The following is a 19,385-nucleotide window of genomic DNA, read 5'->3' as shown; positions in this document are numbered from 1 at the left end:
TGTGGCACGGTAGCAGCACTGCTGACCAAGGTGGTCAGGTCCTAAGGATCACAGCTGCTAAACTGAGTCTGTGATAGGTGGTGAGGGAACCAACAAGAGGGAAAACATTCTTGACCTCATCCTTTCCAAAGTAGAGTCTGCAAATGCATCTGTCCCTGACATTATCGGTAAGAGCGACCGCCGCACAGTCCTTGTGGGGACCAAGTCCTGCCTTCACATTGAGAATACCCTCCATTGTGTTGTGTGGGTCTATCACCATGCTAAATGGGACTAACTTCAAACAGATCTAGGAACTCTTGACTGGACATCCATGAGGTGCTGTGGGCCACCAACTGTGCGGAACTGTACTCCAACACAATCTCTAATCTCATGGTCCGGTGTGTCCTCTGCTCAACCATTACCATCAAGCCAGGGGGTCAATCCCAGTTCAGTGGAGTGCACAGGAAGGCATACCAGGAGGAACATCACGCATGGCTAGAAATGAGGTGTCAATCTAGTGAAACTACCAAATAGGATTACTTGTGTGCCAAACAACGTAAGCAGAAAGTGAAAGACAGAGCTTAGCAATCCCAAAACCAATGGATCAGATTTGTGCCCTGCAGTCCCTGCACATCCAGTTGCGAATAGTAGTAGATGATTAAATAACTCATTGGAGGAAGAAGCTCCACCAAAATCCCCATCCGCAATGATGGAAAGGACCAGTATATCCATGCAAAAGATAAGGCTGAAGCATTCGCAACAATATTCAGCCAGAAATGCCAAGTGGATGATCCATCTCAGCCTCCTCCAATGGTCCCCAGCTTCTCAGAAGCCAGTCTTCAGCCAACTCGATTCATTTCACATGATATCAAGAAACACATGGAGGCACTAGATACTACAAAGGCCTGGGCCCTGACAATATTCATCAAAAGTCATGAAGACTCAGCTCCAGAACTTGCCACTCCTTTAGTCAAGCTGTTCCAGTTCAGTTACAACGCTAGCATCTACCCAACAATGTCACATACTTAAAAGAAGGACAAATCCAATCTGGCCAGTTACTGCCACATCAGTCTACTTTTGATCATCAGTAAAGTGATGCAAAGTTTCATCAACAGTGCTCTGAAGTAGTGCCAGCTCAGCACTAACCTGCTCCTTGGCACCCAAGTTGGGTTCCGCCAGGGCCACTCAGCTTCTGAGCTTGATACAGCCTTCATTCAAACATAGACAAAAGTGCTGAACTCAGAGGTGTGGTGAGAATGACAGCCCAAGGACACAGTTGACTGAGTGTGACATCAAGTAGCCTTAGCAAAACTGGAATCAATGGGAATCAGAGAGCCAACTCCCTACTTTTATAGTCATACCTGGCACATAGGAAGCCAGTTGTGTTGCTGGAGTTCAGTCATCTCAGTTTCAGGATATTTCTGTATGAGATCCTCAGGGTAGTGTCCTAGGCCCAACATCTTCAGATGCTTCATCAATCACCTTCCCTCCATCATAAGTTTAGAAATGGAAATGTTCGCTGATGATTGCGCAATGGTTAACACCATTCACAATGCCTCAGGTACTGAAGCAGTTCATGTTCAACTGCAACAAGATCAGGACAATATCCAGGCTTGGGCTGATTGGTGGCAAGTAACATTCACGTTGTACAATGTCAGACAATGACCATCTCCAATAAGAGACAATTTAACCACTTCCCCATGACATGCAATGGTGTTACTATCACTGAATTCCCCATTATCAACATCCTTGGGATCACCATTGACCAGAAATTCAGTTGGATTCAGCATGTAAATACAATGGCTAAAAGGTCAGGTCAGAGGTGAGAAATACACAGCGATTAATACGTCTCAGAGATAATAGGAACTGCAGATGCTGGAGAATCCGAGATAACAAGGTGTGGAGCTGGATGAACACAGCTGGCCAAGCAGCATCTTAGGAGCAGGAAAGCTGATGTTTCGGACCTAGACCCTTCTGATTCTCGAAAGTCTAGCCACAATCTACAAAGCATAGATTAGAAGTATGATGGAATATTCTCCACTTGTCTGGATGGGTGCAGCTCCAGTAACACTCAAGGAGCTTGACACTGCTCAGGACAAAGCAGCTTGCTTGATTGGCACCATATCCACAAGCATCCTCTCCTCCTACCAACTATCCTCATTAGCAACAGTGTGTACTATCTGCACGACACATTGCAGAAATTCACCAAAGGTCCTTAGGCAGCACCTTGCAAACCCTTGACCACTTTCATGTAGAAGGACAAGGGTAGCAGATATTTGGGAACACCATCACCTGCAAATTCCCCACCAAGCCACTCACCATCCTGACTTGGAAATGTACTGCTGTTCCTTACCTGTAACCGGGTCAAAATCCTGGAACCCCCTTCCTAATGGCAATGTGGGTCTGCCTATAGTATATGAACTGTAGCAGTTCAAGAAGGCAGCTCAGCACCACCTTCTTAACAGCAAGTAGGGATGGGCAATAAATCCTGGCTAGCCAGTGATGCCCTTATCTCACAAGTGACTAAAACAAAAAAAAGTGGGTATCAGTTATCTGTGAGCTTCCAGTTGGAATGTTTGCTTTGCTCAGGGACAGTGAACTGGGCAAGAAAAAATACATCATGGCAGTTTTCCATGAATCTTGTGTACAGTTGTCTTTTTGTAGTTGCACATTGATGGAGTCAAAGCCTTTCTGGTTCATTGATGATCTGATTGTCTAATGGTCACATGCCACACGTGTGTAGCCTATGATGTGCTGCACCTGGGGAAATCCACCCAACACTGCAAACCCGAGCACTTGCTCATTCTGACATAATTGGTGGTAAAGTGGACATTGATAACAAACGTTGCATCAGTATGATGTGTTTGTGTCCAGCTCACTGCAAGGACCTGCAATATCTGTGGTACAGCAGGATACTGAGATAAAAAGGTTGTGTGTGATGGTGATCACCAAAGCTACTTGTCAGCATCTCTGATGTGAGACCCCAAGCATCCTGAGGCACTGCTGCTCCAACATGTCCAGGAAGCTGATCATTTTCTTGTACAGCCTGTGCTGTGGCTATCATCTTCTATAAGCTGCTCTCATCCCATTTCTACTGTAGGGAGGTAGATTTGTGAGGAGAAAGCTGCTGCTGCTGCTCCTACCCCATTTGGTAGTGTCCTGCTGCTAGTGTTGTTGATGCTGCTGGTCATTTGGCCCCCATCTGAGGTGCAGCCTAAAACAGCATGGAGGCACCTACTCATAGATGCAAAGTGGAAATTCAACGCATAAAACTTACACAGTAATGGCAGTCACTTTTAAGGTAGTGAAAATAATCTCTCAGTATAAGCACTACAAGCAAGTGCTTTCCCACAATTACGCAAGCAATCAGTGGTGAGGTTTTGGCACTTGAAGGGAATACTTGTCAGTCATTTCTTCTTCTGAATTGCCAATGTGCTCTCATCTTGTTTTCATTTGGGTGTTCCAGAACATCTGGTGAATTGTATGCACATACAGTATAATTTACAAACACTAGTTAATACTGTTCTCCATGATTCATAGCATATTGTGGTTGCTGATGGGCCTGGCCTGAGGCTCAATTTTCCAGCATTGCTTTTTGTTTCAGATCTCCAGCATCTGTAGCATTTTGCTTTTATTTGAAATGTTTTTGACTGTTTAAGTCTGAATATTGTACTTATCAAGTATTATTGCTTGAATATCATATGAAATGTAATATTGGTGTTTCTTTCAGCATCCCAGCAGGCAAACTAAAAGAAATCCAGCCCAGAAGTGTTTGAATTTTCCTGAATCTATCAACATCTTAACAGCCTCTTGTGCTTCTAAGATGCTGCTTGGTCTGCTGTGTTCATCCAGCTCCACACTTTGTTATCTCTAATTAATATTCAGTTGTGGTGACATATGATAATGCTTATAGATACTATACCATGTTATAGGACCAAGAATTTTATTTCTTACAAAGGTTTTGGCACATATTCCATTATTTCCAATAAATGTGAGAGGGAATAGAATAATTTAAGAGTCATAAGTAAGAACCATGAAGTTTATTTCCACTGCTCATTTTTTTCCCTTCTGCTGTTAACGTTGACCCTGCTGTGCAACAGCAGGTGACTGAGAGAACAAGGCAGCACCATGCTCTCAGATCTGTCAATGTTGCTGTCTAACCACTTGATGAAAATGTGCATGAGGGTTACAGAAGATATTCCATTTACCCCATTAGTCACATCACTAATCTGTCCCTGATCAGACAGGTTCAGGCAGGAGTGAGAAATCACTATCATAGACAGCTTGGAGCTTGTAAAACTATTCATGCAGTCATTGTGGTAGACACTACTTACCAAAACTTAAAAGGACTGTTACTAATCAGACTTGGCCAGTACTTCTGCAAATCGGTCCAAAGATTCTGAAATAGAGTTACAAGAGTGTTAAAAGACTAATTGAAAATCTGATTTCCATTTTTATCATTGATGTTCCATGCACAAAAGTTGCAAAGGTATGACAACAGCATCAAACATTTTGCTTTATAAGTATAGTATAAGAGTGAACAAAATAAAAACTGAGATGAGTTATGTATTTGCTTGTGTCCTGTTCCTTTTAGGACTTTGGGATAGAATTTGTATGCATTTTTGACATAAGAGGAAACAGATCTGAACTTAGAAATTCTACAATTATTGTGAATAAAGTGATAATATCCATGAGGCTGATGAAGAATTTTCAGCCTAAGAAAAACATTACTTTGGAAATAAACTTTTTCTTCCCAAAAATATAGTTCATTCATAAAATTTGCGAAAAACACTTTGTTTTGAACATTACGGAACCCATATGATAATCCAACTTACGCGATTATGACAGTGTTCATATTTAGCAAATACATTCCATGTCAAGTATGCAACCCCATAGTAAAAAATGTAAAAATACAAATAGCGTGTGAAGTTCTCTGTATAACATCGTTACTCTGAAGTGCTGCTTTAAATTGCATGCTTTGTGAGGCACGTGGCCTGACAGGTATTACAGTTTACAGACCCTCAGTATGCTGTGGCTGAAAGTTCTCAGACGGTGATCATTCCCCATTGCATCTCTGCAGTGGTTGTTCCAAGCTTCAGTGTGTCCCTTCTGAAATGCTCTGGACACAAGAGACAGGCTACAGTCCAGTACACGCCGCCTGTGTCAGAGTCTGAATCAGAGGAACCAGACCTGAGGTGAAACATTGCAGAAAAACTACAAGAAAAAGACCGGGCCTACAACTCTGGACTACAAAATCCTTCATTGGGATCGTTAACCCGGGCCAATCTGGAAGCCTGGGCCCACCAGTATTAACAGGGGATGTAGAATCTCCTCCATTCAGGGGACTGACTCTGAGCTGGCTGGCCACAGCCAGTGTACTGTGCACAAGTAAACACAGGGCGACTTGGTGACAGGATGATGGCCTCTGTGCAGTTACTTCACATCCTTCATAGAATGATAGAATCCCTTCAGTGTGGAAGCAGACCATTCAGCCCAAAAGTCCAAATCAACCCTCCTAAAAGCATCCCATCCAGAGCCACCAACCTACTCTATCTCTGTAACCCTGCATTTCCCATGATGGCTTAGTGGTTAGCGCTGGTGCCTCACAGTGTCAGGGACCTGGGTTTAATCCCACCCCCTGGGCGACTGTTTGTGTGGAGTTTGCACATTCTCCCCATGTCTGTGTGGATTTCTTCCAGGTACTCTGATTTCCTCCCACAGTCCAAAGATGTGCAGGTTAGGTAGTTTAGCCATGCTAAATTGCCCATAGCGTTCAAGGATGTGTAGCTTAGATGGGTTATAAGGGGATGGGACTGGGTGGGATGCTCTAAGGGTTGTTGTGGACTTATTGGGCTGAAGAGCCTGTTTCCACACTGCAGGGTTTCTATGTTCTATTAATCCTTCAAGCCTACAAATCCCTATGGGCAATTTAGCACAGCCAGTGCAACTAACCCGAACATCTTTGACCTGTGGGAGGAAACTGGAGCACCTGGAGGAAACCTACGCAAGCGCAAGGAGAATGTGCCACACAGACAGTCACCCAAGGGTGGAATCAAACCCAGGTCCCTGGCGCTGTGAGACTGCAGTGCTAACCACTGAGCCACGATGCTGTTCCTTACCACCACCTGATCCACCAGAACCTTGAGGTCTCTGATGGCAAACCAAAGTGCTTCTCTGGTCCATTTTCTTGGTGATAACTATGCAGGACCATAGTGCCAAGAACAATTCCTGGGTTGTGGCATCTAAAGTGGTACCCAGCTGCAGACTACAGATGACACTAGCCCGTGAATATCACAAAATCCCAGTTTCAGTGAACACTTGCACCTCTCTAGCTGTACAACTCCATGAGATGGGCACTGAGGAGATTGTTTGCATAATTGATGAAATGAGGTGCAGAAGATTGCATGTGAAAAGTTGCCATGCTTCATGGCAAACTGGGGACATGTATCTCATTCTAGTAAACACTTGCCATGAAATGGGAATTTAAATCCTTTGATTCATCTTTTAACTTGTACAATATCTACCAATCCAATAGCCAATTATCAGAAATTCTGATATATGGTTAGTGTTTATTTCCAAAACATTCATCATTATCCATTTACACTGATGAATTTTGTATATTGGAATTTTTGAACTTTGTTTGATTCCCAGTGATAGTGGTGTGATATATTTACTGTCAAATCTCTTGACTGCTGTGACAAAAATACAGTTTACATTTTTCTCTTAGAAACATCAGCCAAACTGAGATTCTTGTAGGTTCAGATGTTAGCATTTGGGTTCCACGGTTCAAATCAATGCAAAATCTCTACCGCTTACAACACAGAATTAAACTTCCTGTGGTGATATAGATAGGCTCTTGACATTGATTCTTGCTTTAACTCAACTTATTAAAAACTTAAACGCTAGTTTATTTAAATTATTTATTCTCCCCATGTCAACTGTGGCTGTATATTGACACACTTGCCACCAATCACAAGGATCCAGCTTAAAATCCCACTCCAGGGCTTGAAAACAGATGTCCATGTTGAGACTCCAGTACAGCACTGAGGGAGCACCACAATAACAAAGATGTGATATTTCATATGAGACCATAAACCAAAGCTCCATTGCTTGGATAAGTAAATTTAAAACATCCCATGGATCTGTTTTGCAAAAGAGTAGGGGAGATCTCTTTTTGGCTTTTTGGTGAATATTCATCCCTCAAAAACAGAATATCTGGACATTAATTCCCTTTATTTTAGTTCTTTAATGAGCCTCAATTTGGTGCTGTATTTTCTGCAAGGTAACACTGCTCGTTAGTTAAAAATTACTTCATTTGCTGTAAAGCACTTTGAGTAATCCAGTGGTTATGAAAAGTAACATGTAAATGTAAACCATCTCATCCATCAGTACCTCCAGATCTCTGGTGAATCAAAATACTTTTCTGGGCTGTTTCCTTGGGGACAACAGTATCATATAATTGTTCATCACTGCAAGGTATGTCATGGCAGAAGAAGTGTCATGAACACATTATTTGATTATTTTTCCTTACCCCAATTTCTTTTCGAGTTAATTTCCAGGTATGATTGCAGAATTCTTTCCCATCTGGCCTGGAATTAAATAAAAGTTTTGTACTTAATTCTCGATAGCTGTTGAGGCCAGTGAAACTCAAATATAAGAGTCAACTCATTCAATTTTATTTGAGAAGCGGCATGGTGGCTCAGTGGTTAGAAACGCTGCCTCACAGAGTCAGGCACCCAGGTTCAAATCCACCTTTGGGCAACTGCTTGTGTGGACTTTGCACATTCTCCCTGTTTCTGTTGGGTGGCCCAGTTTCCTCCCACAATCCAAAGATATACAAGGTCCCGCACAATAGGCTAGTCATGAAAGTTAGGTTGCATGGGATCCAGGAAGAACTAGCTAATTGGATTCAAACTTGGCTCAATGTTAAGAAGTAGAGGGTGATATTTTAAGGTTGTTTCTCAGACTGGAGGTCTGTGACTAGTGGAGTGCCACAGGGGTCGGTGCTAGGACCTTTTCTGTTTGTTACTTACATGAATGACCTGGATGTTAATGTACAAGGCATGATACAAAATTCGGAAGTATTGCTGATAGCAAAGAAAGTTATCAAAAATTACAGAGGGATCTTGATCAGAATGGGAAGTGGGCTGAGGATTGTGAAATGCAACTCAATACACGTAAGTGTGAGGTGTTGTACTTTGGAAAGTCGAACCAAAGTATGACTTATACAGTAATTGCTAAGGTCCTGCAGTGTTGTAGAACAGAGGGACTAAGGAGTACAAGTACACAGTTCATTGAAAGCAGCGTCACAGGTGGACAGGGTGGTGAAGAAGGCATTTAACATGCTGGCCTTCATTGGTCGAGGCAGTGAGTAAAGGAGAAGGACGTTATGTTATAGTTGTGTAAGTTGTTGGTGAGGTCGCACTTGGAATATTGTGTACTGCTTTGGTCACCTTATTATAGGAAGGACCTAGTTAAACTGGAAAATGTACAAAGAAGATTTACGAGGATGTTGTCAAGACTAGTTGGCCTGAGTTGTAGGGAGAGGTTGGCCAGGAGAGGACTTTATTCCTTGGTATGAAGGAGAATGAGAGGTGACCTTATTGACGTAAAATCACGAGGAGCATAAATCGGATGAATGCGTATTGCCTTTTTAACAAGGATGGGGAATTGAAGACTGCAGGGCATTCATTTAAGGTGAGAGGGGATAGATTTAAGGAGGATCTGAGGTGCAACTTCTTCACACAAAGCGTAGTATGTATATAGAAAGGGCTGCTGGAGAAAATGGTTGAAGCAGGTACGATAGCAACATTTAAAAAACATTTGGATAGGTACGTGGATGGGAAGGGTTTAGAGGGATATGGACCAAATGTGGACAATTGGAACTAGCTGAGTGGACACCATAAGCATCCACTGTACCCGGTGCGGCTACCTCTACATTGGGGAAACCAAGCGGAGGCTTGGGGACCGCTTTGCAGAACACCTCCGCTCAGTTCGCAACAAACAACTGCACCTCCCAGTCGCAAACCATTTCCACTCCCCCTCCCATTCTCTTGATGACATGTCCATCATGGGCCTCCTGCACTGCCACAATGATGCCACCCGAAGGTTGCAGGAACAGCAACTCATATTCCGCCTGGGAACCCTGCAGCCATATGGTATCAATGTGGACTTCACCAGTTTCAAAATCTCCCCTTCCCCTACTGCATCCCTAAACCAGCCCAGTGCATCCCCTCCCCCCACTGCACCACACAACCAGCCCAGCTCTTCCCCCCCACCCACTGCATCCCAAAACCAGTCCAACCTGTCTCTGCCTCCCTAACCGGTTCTTCCTCTCACCCATCCCTTCCTCCCAACCCAAGCCGCACCCCCAGCTACCTACTAACCTCATCCCACCTCCTTGACCTGTCCGTCTTCCCTGGACTGACCTATCCCCTCCCTACCTCCCCACCTACACCCTCTCCACCTATCTTCTTTACTCTCCATCTTCGGTCCGCCTCCCCCTCTCTCCCTATTTATTCCAGTTCCCTCCCCCCATCCCCCTCTCTGATGAAGGGTCTAGGCCCGAAACGTCAGCTTTTGTGCTCCTGAGATGCTGCTTGGCCTGCTGTGTTCATCCAGCCTCACATTTTATTACCATAGTCAGCATGGACCAGTTTCGGCGGAATGCCTGTTTCCATGCTGTATTACTCTATGACTGGTCATTCCTTACAAAATAGCCAGAATCAATCATTTTATTAGCACAGATGTAGTGTTGACTGAAATACCCTTGTTGTTAAGTAGACTGTGAATGAAGACAGCACAGATGAAATTGGATGTGGAAAATAACAAAGCTATTGTATTTGTGAAAACCTGAGAGTTTGTCATTTAGACAGTCAGGACACAATTGTATTTCATCAATAGAATATAATGTCTCTACGAAAGAAATTAAAGTAGCTGTATTGACACCAGGGGTAGAAATTTAGAAGTCAAAAAGTCAATTTTGTTAGTTACATAGACAATTTACCCGTCTGTCTTCTAAAAGATTAAAACCTTTTAGTGAAGGATGAAGAAGTAAAGGATTGATATACAAACAGCTAATACAAGAGACAGTAATAGATTTGAGATTACTGAGTAATATCAGAGGACATTGTGTCCTATTAGTGAGCCTCCCCTTGGCCTGAGATTCCAAAGATGTAGTAGCTATAAATTTAAAAGGAAAAGAAATGCATTTTACATTCTTTTATTTTGAAGTTAGATTTTGTCTGTCAACAACAGTATATAGTAAAAATAAGAAAATTATTGTGGATGAGGTAATGGAGTTGGTCCGCCAGCAAAGTTTCTCACTTATAATTGTTGGGTGGGGTGGCGGGGGCAGTGGGCAGTTTACTAATGATTAATTCAGAGCTATCTATGCAATTGTGAAAGTAATAATTATGAATACAGCATCAGAATGCCCTGTAAGAAGTAGGATATGTAAAAGAAACCATGAGAAATAGACTACGTGGCTCATAAAACTTTGGCAGATTGTAAAGCTGCAATAGCATAGGGTGTACAATCTAAGAATTTGTTGGAGATGGTGGGAGGGCTATAGTCCATATCAGTTATACAAAACAAAGAACTGCAGATGCTGGAGATCTGAAACGAACAAAAACAGAAATTTATGGAGGAACTCAGCAGGTCCGACAGCATCTGTGAAATGTTAACATTTTGAGTCCATTGACTCATCTTCAGACTAATATCAAGCTTGCTTCAACCAAACTAAAAAAAAATCAAAATAAGCACCTAAATAATTTGGGATTTTATTTGATGTCTATAAAATATTCTGTACACTATTATGTCCAACAATCATGGATGGCACTGAGTTTACCAGTGGGCACCGTATGCCCATTTCCCAAGGCCACTTTATAATATTTTTGACACAATACTGTAAAGTCACCCTTAATGTTCAAATCTGTTGTTTCCAAACCATGAACCGCTGGAAGCCCGCACACATAATGAATGATAATTCAATGTGGGTACAAGATGCCCCCATATGCCTGTAATAAAATGAGAGAACAGATAGATAAATGTGATAGATGGAGACTTCAGATTGACTTCCTGTGCTTAATGTCCCGACACTGGAATTGTGAACTAGACATCTGAACATGAAGCTTATTTCCATTTTGATGGAATGGAAGGCACATAATGGTTGATTTGTAAGGGTCATGTGAAAATATTCTCAATCAGTTTTGCAATATGCCTGTAACAAAATTAAACTGCTAAGCTCTACAGATATTATAATATTTATTTTTAATTACCACAGTCCATGTATCGTCCAGCCATTCACCTGATTTGGAATCTTGCAAAAACGCTTTGAAAAGGTCTAAAACAATGGGAATAATTATTTTCAGAGTTTTTTTGTATATTTTTTCTCATCATGAGTGTTCCATTTCAGTATTCACCCAGCAGCATTTTTAAATAATTAAAATGTGAACTATTTTTAGAGGTTCAAGTGATAATGTGGTACTATAGCATAATACACTTTTCTAAAATAATTAGAACCATTTCAGAGGAACAACGTTAAGGAGCTGCCACGGAGATTCAGGGAAAGATCAAATCTAATAGAGATAGCTGTTTTGCATGATTTGAACATAGAACATAGAACATAGAACATTACAGCACAGTACAGGCCCTTCGGCCCTCGATGTTGTGCCGACCTGTCATACCGATATGAAGCCCATCTAACCTACACTAGTCCATGCACGTCCATATGCTTGTCCAATGACGACTTAAATGTACCTAAAGTTGGCGAATCTACCGTTGCAGTCAAAGCGTTCCATTCCTTTACTACTCTCTGAGTAAAGAAACTACCTCTGACATCTGTCCTATAACTTTCACCCCTCAATTTAAAGCTATGCCCCCTTGTGCTCGCCGTCACCATCCTAGGAAAAAGGCTTTCCCTATCCACCCTATCCTACCCTCTGATTATTTTATATGTTTCAATTAAGTCACCTCTCAACCTTCTTCTCTCTAACAAAAACAGCCTCAAGTCCCTCAGCCTTTCCTCGTAAGACCTTCCCTCCATACCAGGCAACATCCTGGTAAATCTCCTCTGCACCCTTTCCAAAGCTTCCTTCTTATAATGCGGTGACCAGAACTGTACACAATACTCCAAGCGCGGCCGCACCAGAGTTTTGTACAGCTTCACCATAACCTCTTGGTTCTGGAATTCGATCCCTCTATTAATAAAAGCTAAAACACTGTATGCTCTCTTAACAGCCCTGTCAACCTGGGTGGCAACTTTCAATGATCTGTGTACATGGACACCGAGATCTCTCTGCTCATCTACACTGCTAAGAATCTTACCATTAGCCCTGTACTTTGCCTTCCGGTTACTCCTACCAAAGTGCATCACCTCACACTTGTCTGCATTAAACTCCATTTGCCACCTCTCAGCCCAGCTCTGCAGCTTATCTATGTCTCTCTGCAACCTACAGCATCCTTCGTTACTATCCACAACTCCACCGACCTTAGTGTCATCTGCAAATTTACTAACCCAATCTTCTACGCCCTAATCCAGGTCATTTATAAAAATGACAAACAGCAGTGGACCCAAGACCGACCCTTGCCGTACACCACTAGTAACTGGTCTCCAGGATGAACATTTCCCATCAACTACCACCCTCTGTCTTCTTTCAGCAAGCCAATTTCCGATCCAAACTGCTATGTCTCCCACAATTCCATTCCTCTGCATTTTGTACAATAGCCTACTGTGGGGAACCTTATTGAACACCTTGCTGAAATCCATATACACCACATCAACCGGTTTACTCTCATCTACCTGTTTGGTCACCTTCTCAAAGAACTCAATAAGGTTTGTGAGGCACGACCTTCCCTTCATAAAACCATGCTGACTATCCCTAATCAATTTATTCTTTTCTAGATGATTATAAATCCTATCCCTTATAACCTTTTCCAACACTTTACCAACAACTGAGGTAAGGCTCACTGGTCTATAATTACCAGGGTTGTCTCTACTCCCCTTCTTGAACAAGGGAACCACATTTGCTATCCTCCAGTTGTCTGGCACTATTCCTGTAGACAATGATGAGTTAAAGATCAATGCCAAAGGCTCGGCAATCTGGCTTCCCAGAGGATCCGGGGATAAATCCCATCTGGTCCAGGGGACCTATCTATCTTCACCTTCTGAAGGATTTCTAATACCTCTTCCTTGTGAACCTCAATCCCACCTAGTCTAGTAGCCTGTATCTCAGTATTCTCCTCGACAACACTGTCATTTTCTAGAGTGAATACTGTTGAAAAATATTCATGTAGCGCTTCCCCTATCTCATCTGACTCCACACACAACTTACCACTACTATCTTTGATTGGGCCTAATCTTACTTTCGTCATTCTTTTATTCCTTAAATACCTATAGAAAGCCTTAGGATTTACCCTGATCCTATCCGCCAACAACTTCTCATGTCTCCTCCTGGCTCTTCTGAGCTCTCTCTTTAGGTCTTTCCTGGCTACTCGTAGCCCTCAGCGCCCTAACTGAGCCTTCACATCTCATCCTAACTTAAGTCTTCTTCTTCCTCTTGATCAGAGATTCCACCTCCTTCGTAAACCACGGCTCCCGCGCTCTACAGCTTCCTCCCTGCCTGACAGGTACAACTTATCTAGGACACACAGGAGCTTTTCCTTGAATAAGCTCCACGTTTCTAATGTGCCCATCCCCTGCAGTTTCCTTCCCCATTCTATGCTCCCTAAATCTCGCCTAATCTCATCGTAATTGCCTTTCCCCCAGCTATAACTCTTGCCCAGTGGTATACACCTATCCCTTTCCATCACTAAAGTAAACATAACAGAATTGTGATCGCTATCACCAAAGTGCTCACCTACTTTCAAATCTACCACCTGGCCGGGCTAATTACCCAGTACCAAATCTAATGTGGCTTCGCCCCTTGTTGGCCTATCTACATACTGTGTCAGGAAGCCCTCCTGCACACACTGGACCAAAATTGACCCATCTATAGTACTCGAACTATAGTGTTCCCAGTCAATATTTGGAAAGTTGAAGTCCCCCATGACAACTACCCTGTCTCTCTCACTCCTATCGAGAATCATCTTTGTCATCCTTTCCTCTACATCTCTGGAACTATTCAGAGGCCTGTAGAAAACTCCCAGCAGGGTGACCTCTCCTTTCCTGTTTCTAACCTCAGCCCATACTACCTCAGTTGACGAGTCCCCAAACATCCTTTCTGCAACTGTAATACTGTCCTTGACCAACAATGCCACACCTCCACCCCTTTCACCATCTTCTCTGTTCTTACTGAAACATCGAAATCCCGGAACCTGCAACAACCATTCCTGTCCCTGCTCTATCCATGTCTCCGACATGGGCACAACATCGAAGTCCCAGGTACTAACCCATACTGCAAGTTCACCCACCTTGTTCCGGATGCTCCTGGCTTTGAAGTAGACACACTTCACTCCAACTTCTTGCTTGCCGGTGCCATCTTGCGTCCCTGAAACTTTATTTCGGACCACCCTACTCTCAACCTTTTCTACAGTCGAACTACAATTTTGGTTCCCATCCCCCTGCTGAATTAGTTTAAACCCACCCAAACAGCCTTAGCAAATTTCTCCCCCAGGATATCGGTACCCCTCTGGTTCAGGGGAAGACCATCTTGCTTGTAGAGGTTCCACCTACCCCAGAAAGAGCCCCAATTATCCAAGAATCCAAAACCCTCCTTCCTGCACCACTCCTGTAGCCACGTGTTCAACTCCTCTCTCTCCCTATTCCTCACCTCACTAGCACGTGGCACGGGCAACAAACCAGAGACAACAACTCTGTTCGTCCTAGCTCTCAGCTTCCATCCTAGCTCCCTAAATTTCTGCCTTAAATACCCATCTCTCTTCCTACCTATGTTGTCGGTGCCAATGTGGACCACGACTTGGGGCTGATCCCCCTCCCCCTTAAGGATCCCAAAATCATGATCAGAGACATCATGCACCCTGGCACCTGGGAGGCATCACGCCAACAGTGAGTCTCTCTCGTCCCCACAGAACCTCCTATCTGTCCCCCTAACAATGGAGTCCCCAGTGACTAATGCTCTGCTCCTCTTCCCCCTTCCCTTCTGAGCAGCAGGGACAGACTCTGTGCCAGAGACCTGTGCCCCACTGCTTTCCCCTGGTACGTCCCCCCCCCAACAGTATCCAAAACGGTATACTTATTGTTGAGGGGAATGGCGACAGGGGATCCCTGCACTGCCTGCTGGTTCCCTTTCCGTCCCCTGACCGTAACACATCTGCCTTTTTGCTGCACGGAGGTGTCACTTCACAGTGTTTATCTTTCACATTTAGATCAAAATGAAGAGGATTAAACACACTTGGGGCAGATTACTAACCTAATGATTTGGCTTGCTATATCACAACCTGTAATTTATACATGATAGTTTTGAATATAATGATGTTAACCCTTTGTTTTTCAGAAAAGAAAAGCTACAGAACCTTATGCCCTCCTTTTGATGAGTTTGATGATGTTTAATCAGGTGGGAGGATGTTGGGTGGGGTCCCTAACTCCTTTGTGGTTTCGTCCTAGTAAGCACGTGGCAGGAGGGCCTATGTGCACCATTCCCAATGTACTGCCACTTGATGCCCTTAAGTGGTCTAATATTGCTCACATAACAATCATATCCTGCCCCACTGATAGTAACCCCATGTCGGCTTGCTTGCACTTCTGGCAGAGTGAAGGTTGGTCTCATGTTGTTAGACACTTGTTGCCTGATTGAGAGTCTTGATGTCAGGAGGAGTAAGGATTTGCTAAGATCCACCCCTGCACTCTTGCTGTTCTCTAGATGCTTCTCCCCCATGAATCCCTCCTCATAACGCTTACCTCCAATATGGGTCACTCTATAATCCTGGCCCTCCAGATAATTTATTTTCGTCAGCAGCTAGCATCTCCTGCTGGAACTGCTGACCAAGAGATATGCTGCCCATGGATATTGATCCCATAGAAAGACTGCAGATGCCTGTTAATTGCCTGATTGGCTCAATTTGGCAGGCAGTCCAAGGCAACATGAGCCTCTCACTCGCAATCCAGCCAGTGCCTGAGACCCTTGACACTTCCTTCAAATTCTCATGTTCTTGTTGTTTCCTGTTTGCTAGAATAAGTGTACTTTCTACTAACAGAAGAATAAGTACTAATGAGACTGATGTTTTGCTAATGTAAACAGCATAACCAGCTAAACACCTGAACTAGAATTTTTACAAAAACCTGAGTACTACATTATAAATGCCATATGTTATAACCCCACACAAGTCAAAGTGAATAAATACTAAGTGAAAGAAAGAAATACATTTATATCTTATTGTATTGACTTTGACCTAACAGCCCTAAATGCTTAACCATAGCAATGTTAACAAAATGTTTAGGACACTCAGCCAGACAGGGATATATGAATCCAAACGGCTAAACTGCTGATCCAAGAAGTAGATTAATGATCATCTTAAAAGCAGAGACACAGAGGTTTCAGAAGAAATTTCCAGAATGTAGGACTAATACAGCTGAAAACACAATAGCTAATGATGGAGCAATTAAAATCAAGGATGCACATTTCAACAGTACTGAATTGGAGGGCAGTGCTAATTATGAAAATTTTAGGGATAGTAGAGATAACAGACATGGGAGGGAGTTGAAAAGAAGAAGCAGAATTTTAAAATTGAGGTGATATCTAATTGGGTGCCAGTGAATGTCAGCAAGAATAGGAATAATGGGTGAAAGAGATTTGATGCAAAAGAAATAATTTAAGTTTTTGATGAGCATGTTTTTATGAAGGATGGAAGTTAGTTAGCCTCTAATTGACATGAGACCTATGCACAGGTATTTCTGCTATAATGCATATTTCATTGATGTGAATTGTCTGTGACGCGTTTGATGAATAGTGGACACTGTTTGGATAACGTGAACTTCCTACTGTCAGTATAGCGATTTCCCCATAACACAGTTTTCTATAGTGCGAAGTCACACAAGAACGCAACTGTCGTATGATAGGAGAACTCCCTGTATTCCTAAAAGAAAGTACCAGATCTGGTTGGCAGCTAAAGTTTGCAACCATGCCCCATCTGCACACTCTCCGTAGATGATGTAATCAGAGACTACTGTATTGGTGGCATTTTGGTAAATATTGCTACTAAATTTGAGAACCATTTCTGCACTAGGATATACAAGTTGACCAATGTCTAACATAAGAAGAAATTCTGTGAAAAGAGTTAGCATTGTAGAGACTATACATATATTTTTGATTATGAATTGTGAAAAATGAAAATTTGGAGAATGTACCAAGTGAATTTTTTTTTACAAAGGCCAAAAGTGGAATTTTACTTACTGGTTACACAGAGTTATGTAATCTTTGGAAAGCTGGATTTGATACAGTTGTGAGACATGAGGGAACCAGGTGCTTTTGCATTTTAAACCTGCATAGCAGCAATGTTTAGATTTATTGAGTTGCAGTCTGTTACACTATTGTGGGAATGTAGTTGAACCGTGACCTCTCAAAAGCCTGCAAGTAAACATAACCTCTCTTTGAGTACTAGTAATTGGAAGTCCAGTTTAGACATGCAGAATTTGCAGAACCAAAACGGAAATTGCTGGAAAAACTCAGCAGGTCTGGCAGCATATGGAGAAAAATCAAAGTTAATGTTTCGGGTCTTGTGATTTGTTTTGAAGATTTGGCCTGTATCCTTTTAAACCTTTCCTATCCATCTATGTCCAAATATCTTTTAAATATTGTAACTGTATTGGCCACTATCACTTCCTCTTGCAACTGATTCCATATATGCACCACCCTCTGTGAATCACAAAGCTAGCGTTCAAGCTCAGCAGGTAATAGAAAGATAAATTGAAAGTTGGCCTTTATTTCAAAGGGAATGGAGTATAAAAGTAGGGAGGTATTGCTGAAACTTACAAGGCATTGTCAGATACAGCTGGAATACTGCAAATAGTTTTGAGCTCCTTAGCTGAGAAAAGATACTTTGGTTTTTGGAGGCAATCCAGAGAAGGTTCACTAGACTGATAACAGGTATGGAGGAGCAGTTTTATGAGGAAAGTTTTGTGTAGATTGGGTCTGTATTCATTGGAATGTAGAGGAATGAGAGCCTACCTTATTAAAACATATGAGTTTCTTGGGGGTTTGACAGATGGATGTTTCCCCTTGTAAAAGAGTCTACAGATTTAAGACTCAAATGAAGAGGTATATCTTCTGTCAGAGTGAATCTGGAATTATTTACCACAGACTGGTGTTTATGTCTATTCAAGGCTGAAAGAGACCGATTTTTAATCAGCAAGGGAATAAAGGGTTCCAGGGAAAAGGCAGGAAAGTGGAGTTGATGATTATCAGATCAGTTATAATCTAACTGAATGTTGAAGCAGATTCAGAGGCAGAATGGCCTACCTCCACTCCTATGTCTTATGAGCTTTTACCATTAAGGACAAAATGCCCCCATCCATCATCTTACAAAATCCACTCCCTCCAGACTGATGCACAGTGGCAGCAATTTGTACCATCAAAAAGTCTACTGTGGCAACTCACCAAAGCTACTTCAAAATCCATACCTCTACGCCACCATTTATAATATCCCTCTGAGCCATACACCATTCTCATTTAGAGCTATGTTGTTTATCCTTCATTGTTGCTTTGTCTAAGTCTTGGAATTCCCTTCCTAAGAACACTAGGGGTACCCCTGGTTAGCAACAGTTCAAGAAAAGGCTGTTCACTGCCATCTTCTCAAGTGCAATTAAGGATCGATAATAAATGCTATCCTAACCAGCAATGCCCATATTCCATGAATGAATGCAAAAATTAATTACGTATTTCTTACCATACAGAATGATCCTGGCCACAGTTGAGAAAACACCAGGCACTTCCATTGGCAACTTTAAAACAAAGATCACAAAGTAAGGACAATATAGTTGAAGTGTGTTTAAAGACAGAAAATATGGCCCTCTATTTTCCCATTGTCTTCCATTATAACAATAGTTGCTGCCAAGTGAAACACCCAGGAAAGTGCTTAGATACCATTAACATAGTTTAATGCAGTTTCCACTGTTCTATCCCTTGAATGCCACTCACAACACCCTCTATCACCCATTACAACAGGAAATCAGGAGAACTCACAGAGAATTCCAGGACTTTTACTTTTGGTGTGTTGGTTGCTGATAATGTATTGGGTTAACCTCCCAGTGGTCTAGATGATAAATACATTGTCCATTTGGTATTAACCCATACAAACCAAAAAGGTTTCTGCTGCAATCATCAGTGTAGCCTTAGTTAACTGAACTTAACAGTTTAGGTGATATAATTGTTCTTAGAGCCTCATAAACAGGAATGAGTGAAAAAAAACACGAGCAAGGGTAGGTCTCTCAGTGGGTTTGCATTGGAATG

General features: G+C 42.4%; 1 protein-coding gene across 2 annotated transcripts in view; it reads right to left on the bottom strand.

Moving 5' to 3' along the window:
* The window catches only part of rnaset2l (ribonuclease T2, like), a 54,563-nt gene that overhangs the window by 31,566 nt on the left and 3,612 nt on the right, over window positions 1-19,385 (bottom strand). For both annotated transcript variants that reach the window (XM_059640969.1, XM_059640970.1), the window contains exons 3-6: window positions 18,823-18,877; window positions 11,259-11,323; window positions 7,511-7,568; window positions 4,314-4,378 (exon numbers count right to left, since the gene is read on the bottom strand). In XM_059640969.1, coding sequence (XP_059496952.1) covers window positions 4,314-4,378; window positions 7,511-7,568; window positions 11,259-11,323; window positions 18,823-18,877 — 243 coding nt within the window. The remainder of the gene's footprint in view (window positions 1-4,313; window positions 4,379-7,510; window positions 7,569-11,258; window positions 11,324-18,822; window positions 18,878-19,385) is intronic.

The sequence above is a fragment of the Stegostoma tigrinum genome, chromosome 39 (assembly GCF_030684315.1).
Source record: "Stegostoma tigrinum isolate sSteTig4 chromosome 39, sSteTig4.hap1, whole genome shotgun sequence".
NCBI classification, from domain to species: Eukaryota; Metazoa; Chordata; class Chondrichthyes; order Orectolobiformes; family Stegostomatidae; genus Stegostoma; species Stegostoma tigrinum.
The sequence above is the reverse complement of the archived record's forward strand: the minus strand, read 5'-3'. Positions and strand labels throughout refer to the sequence as shown.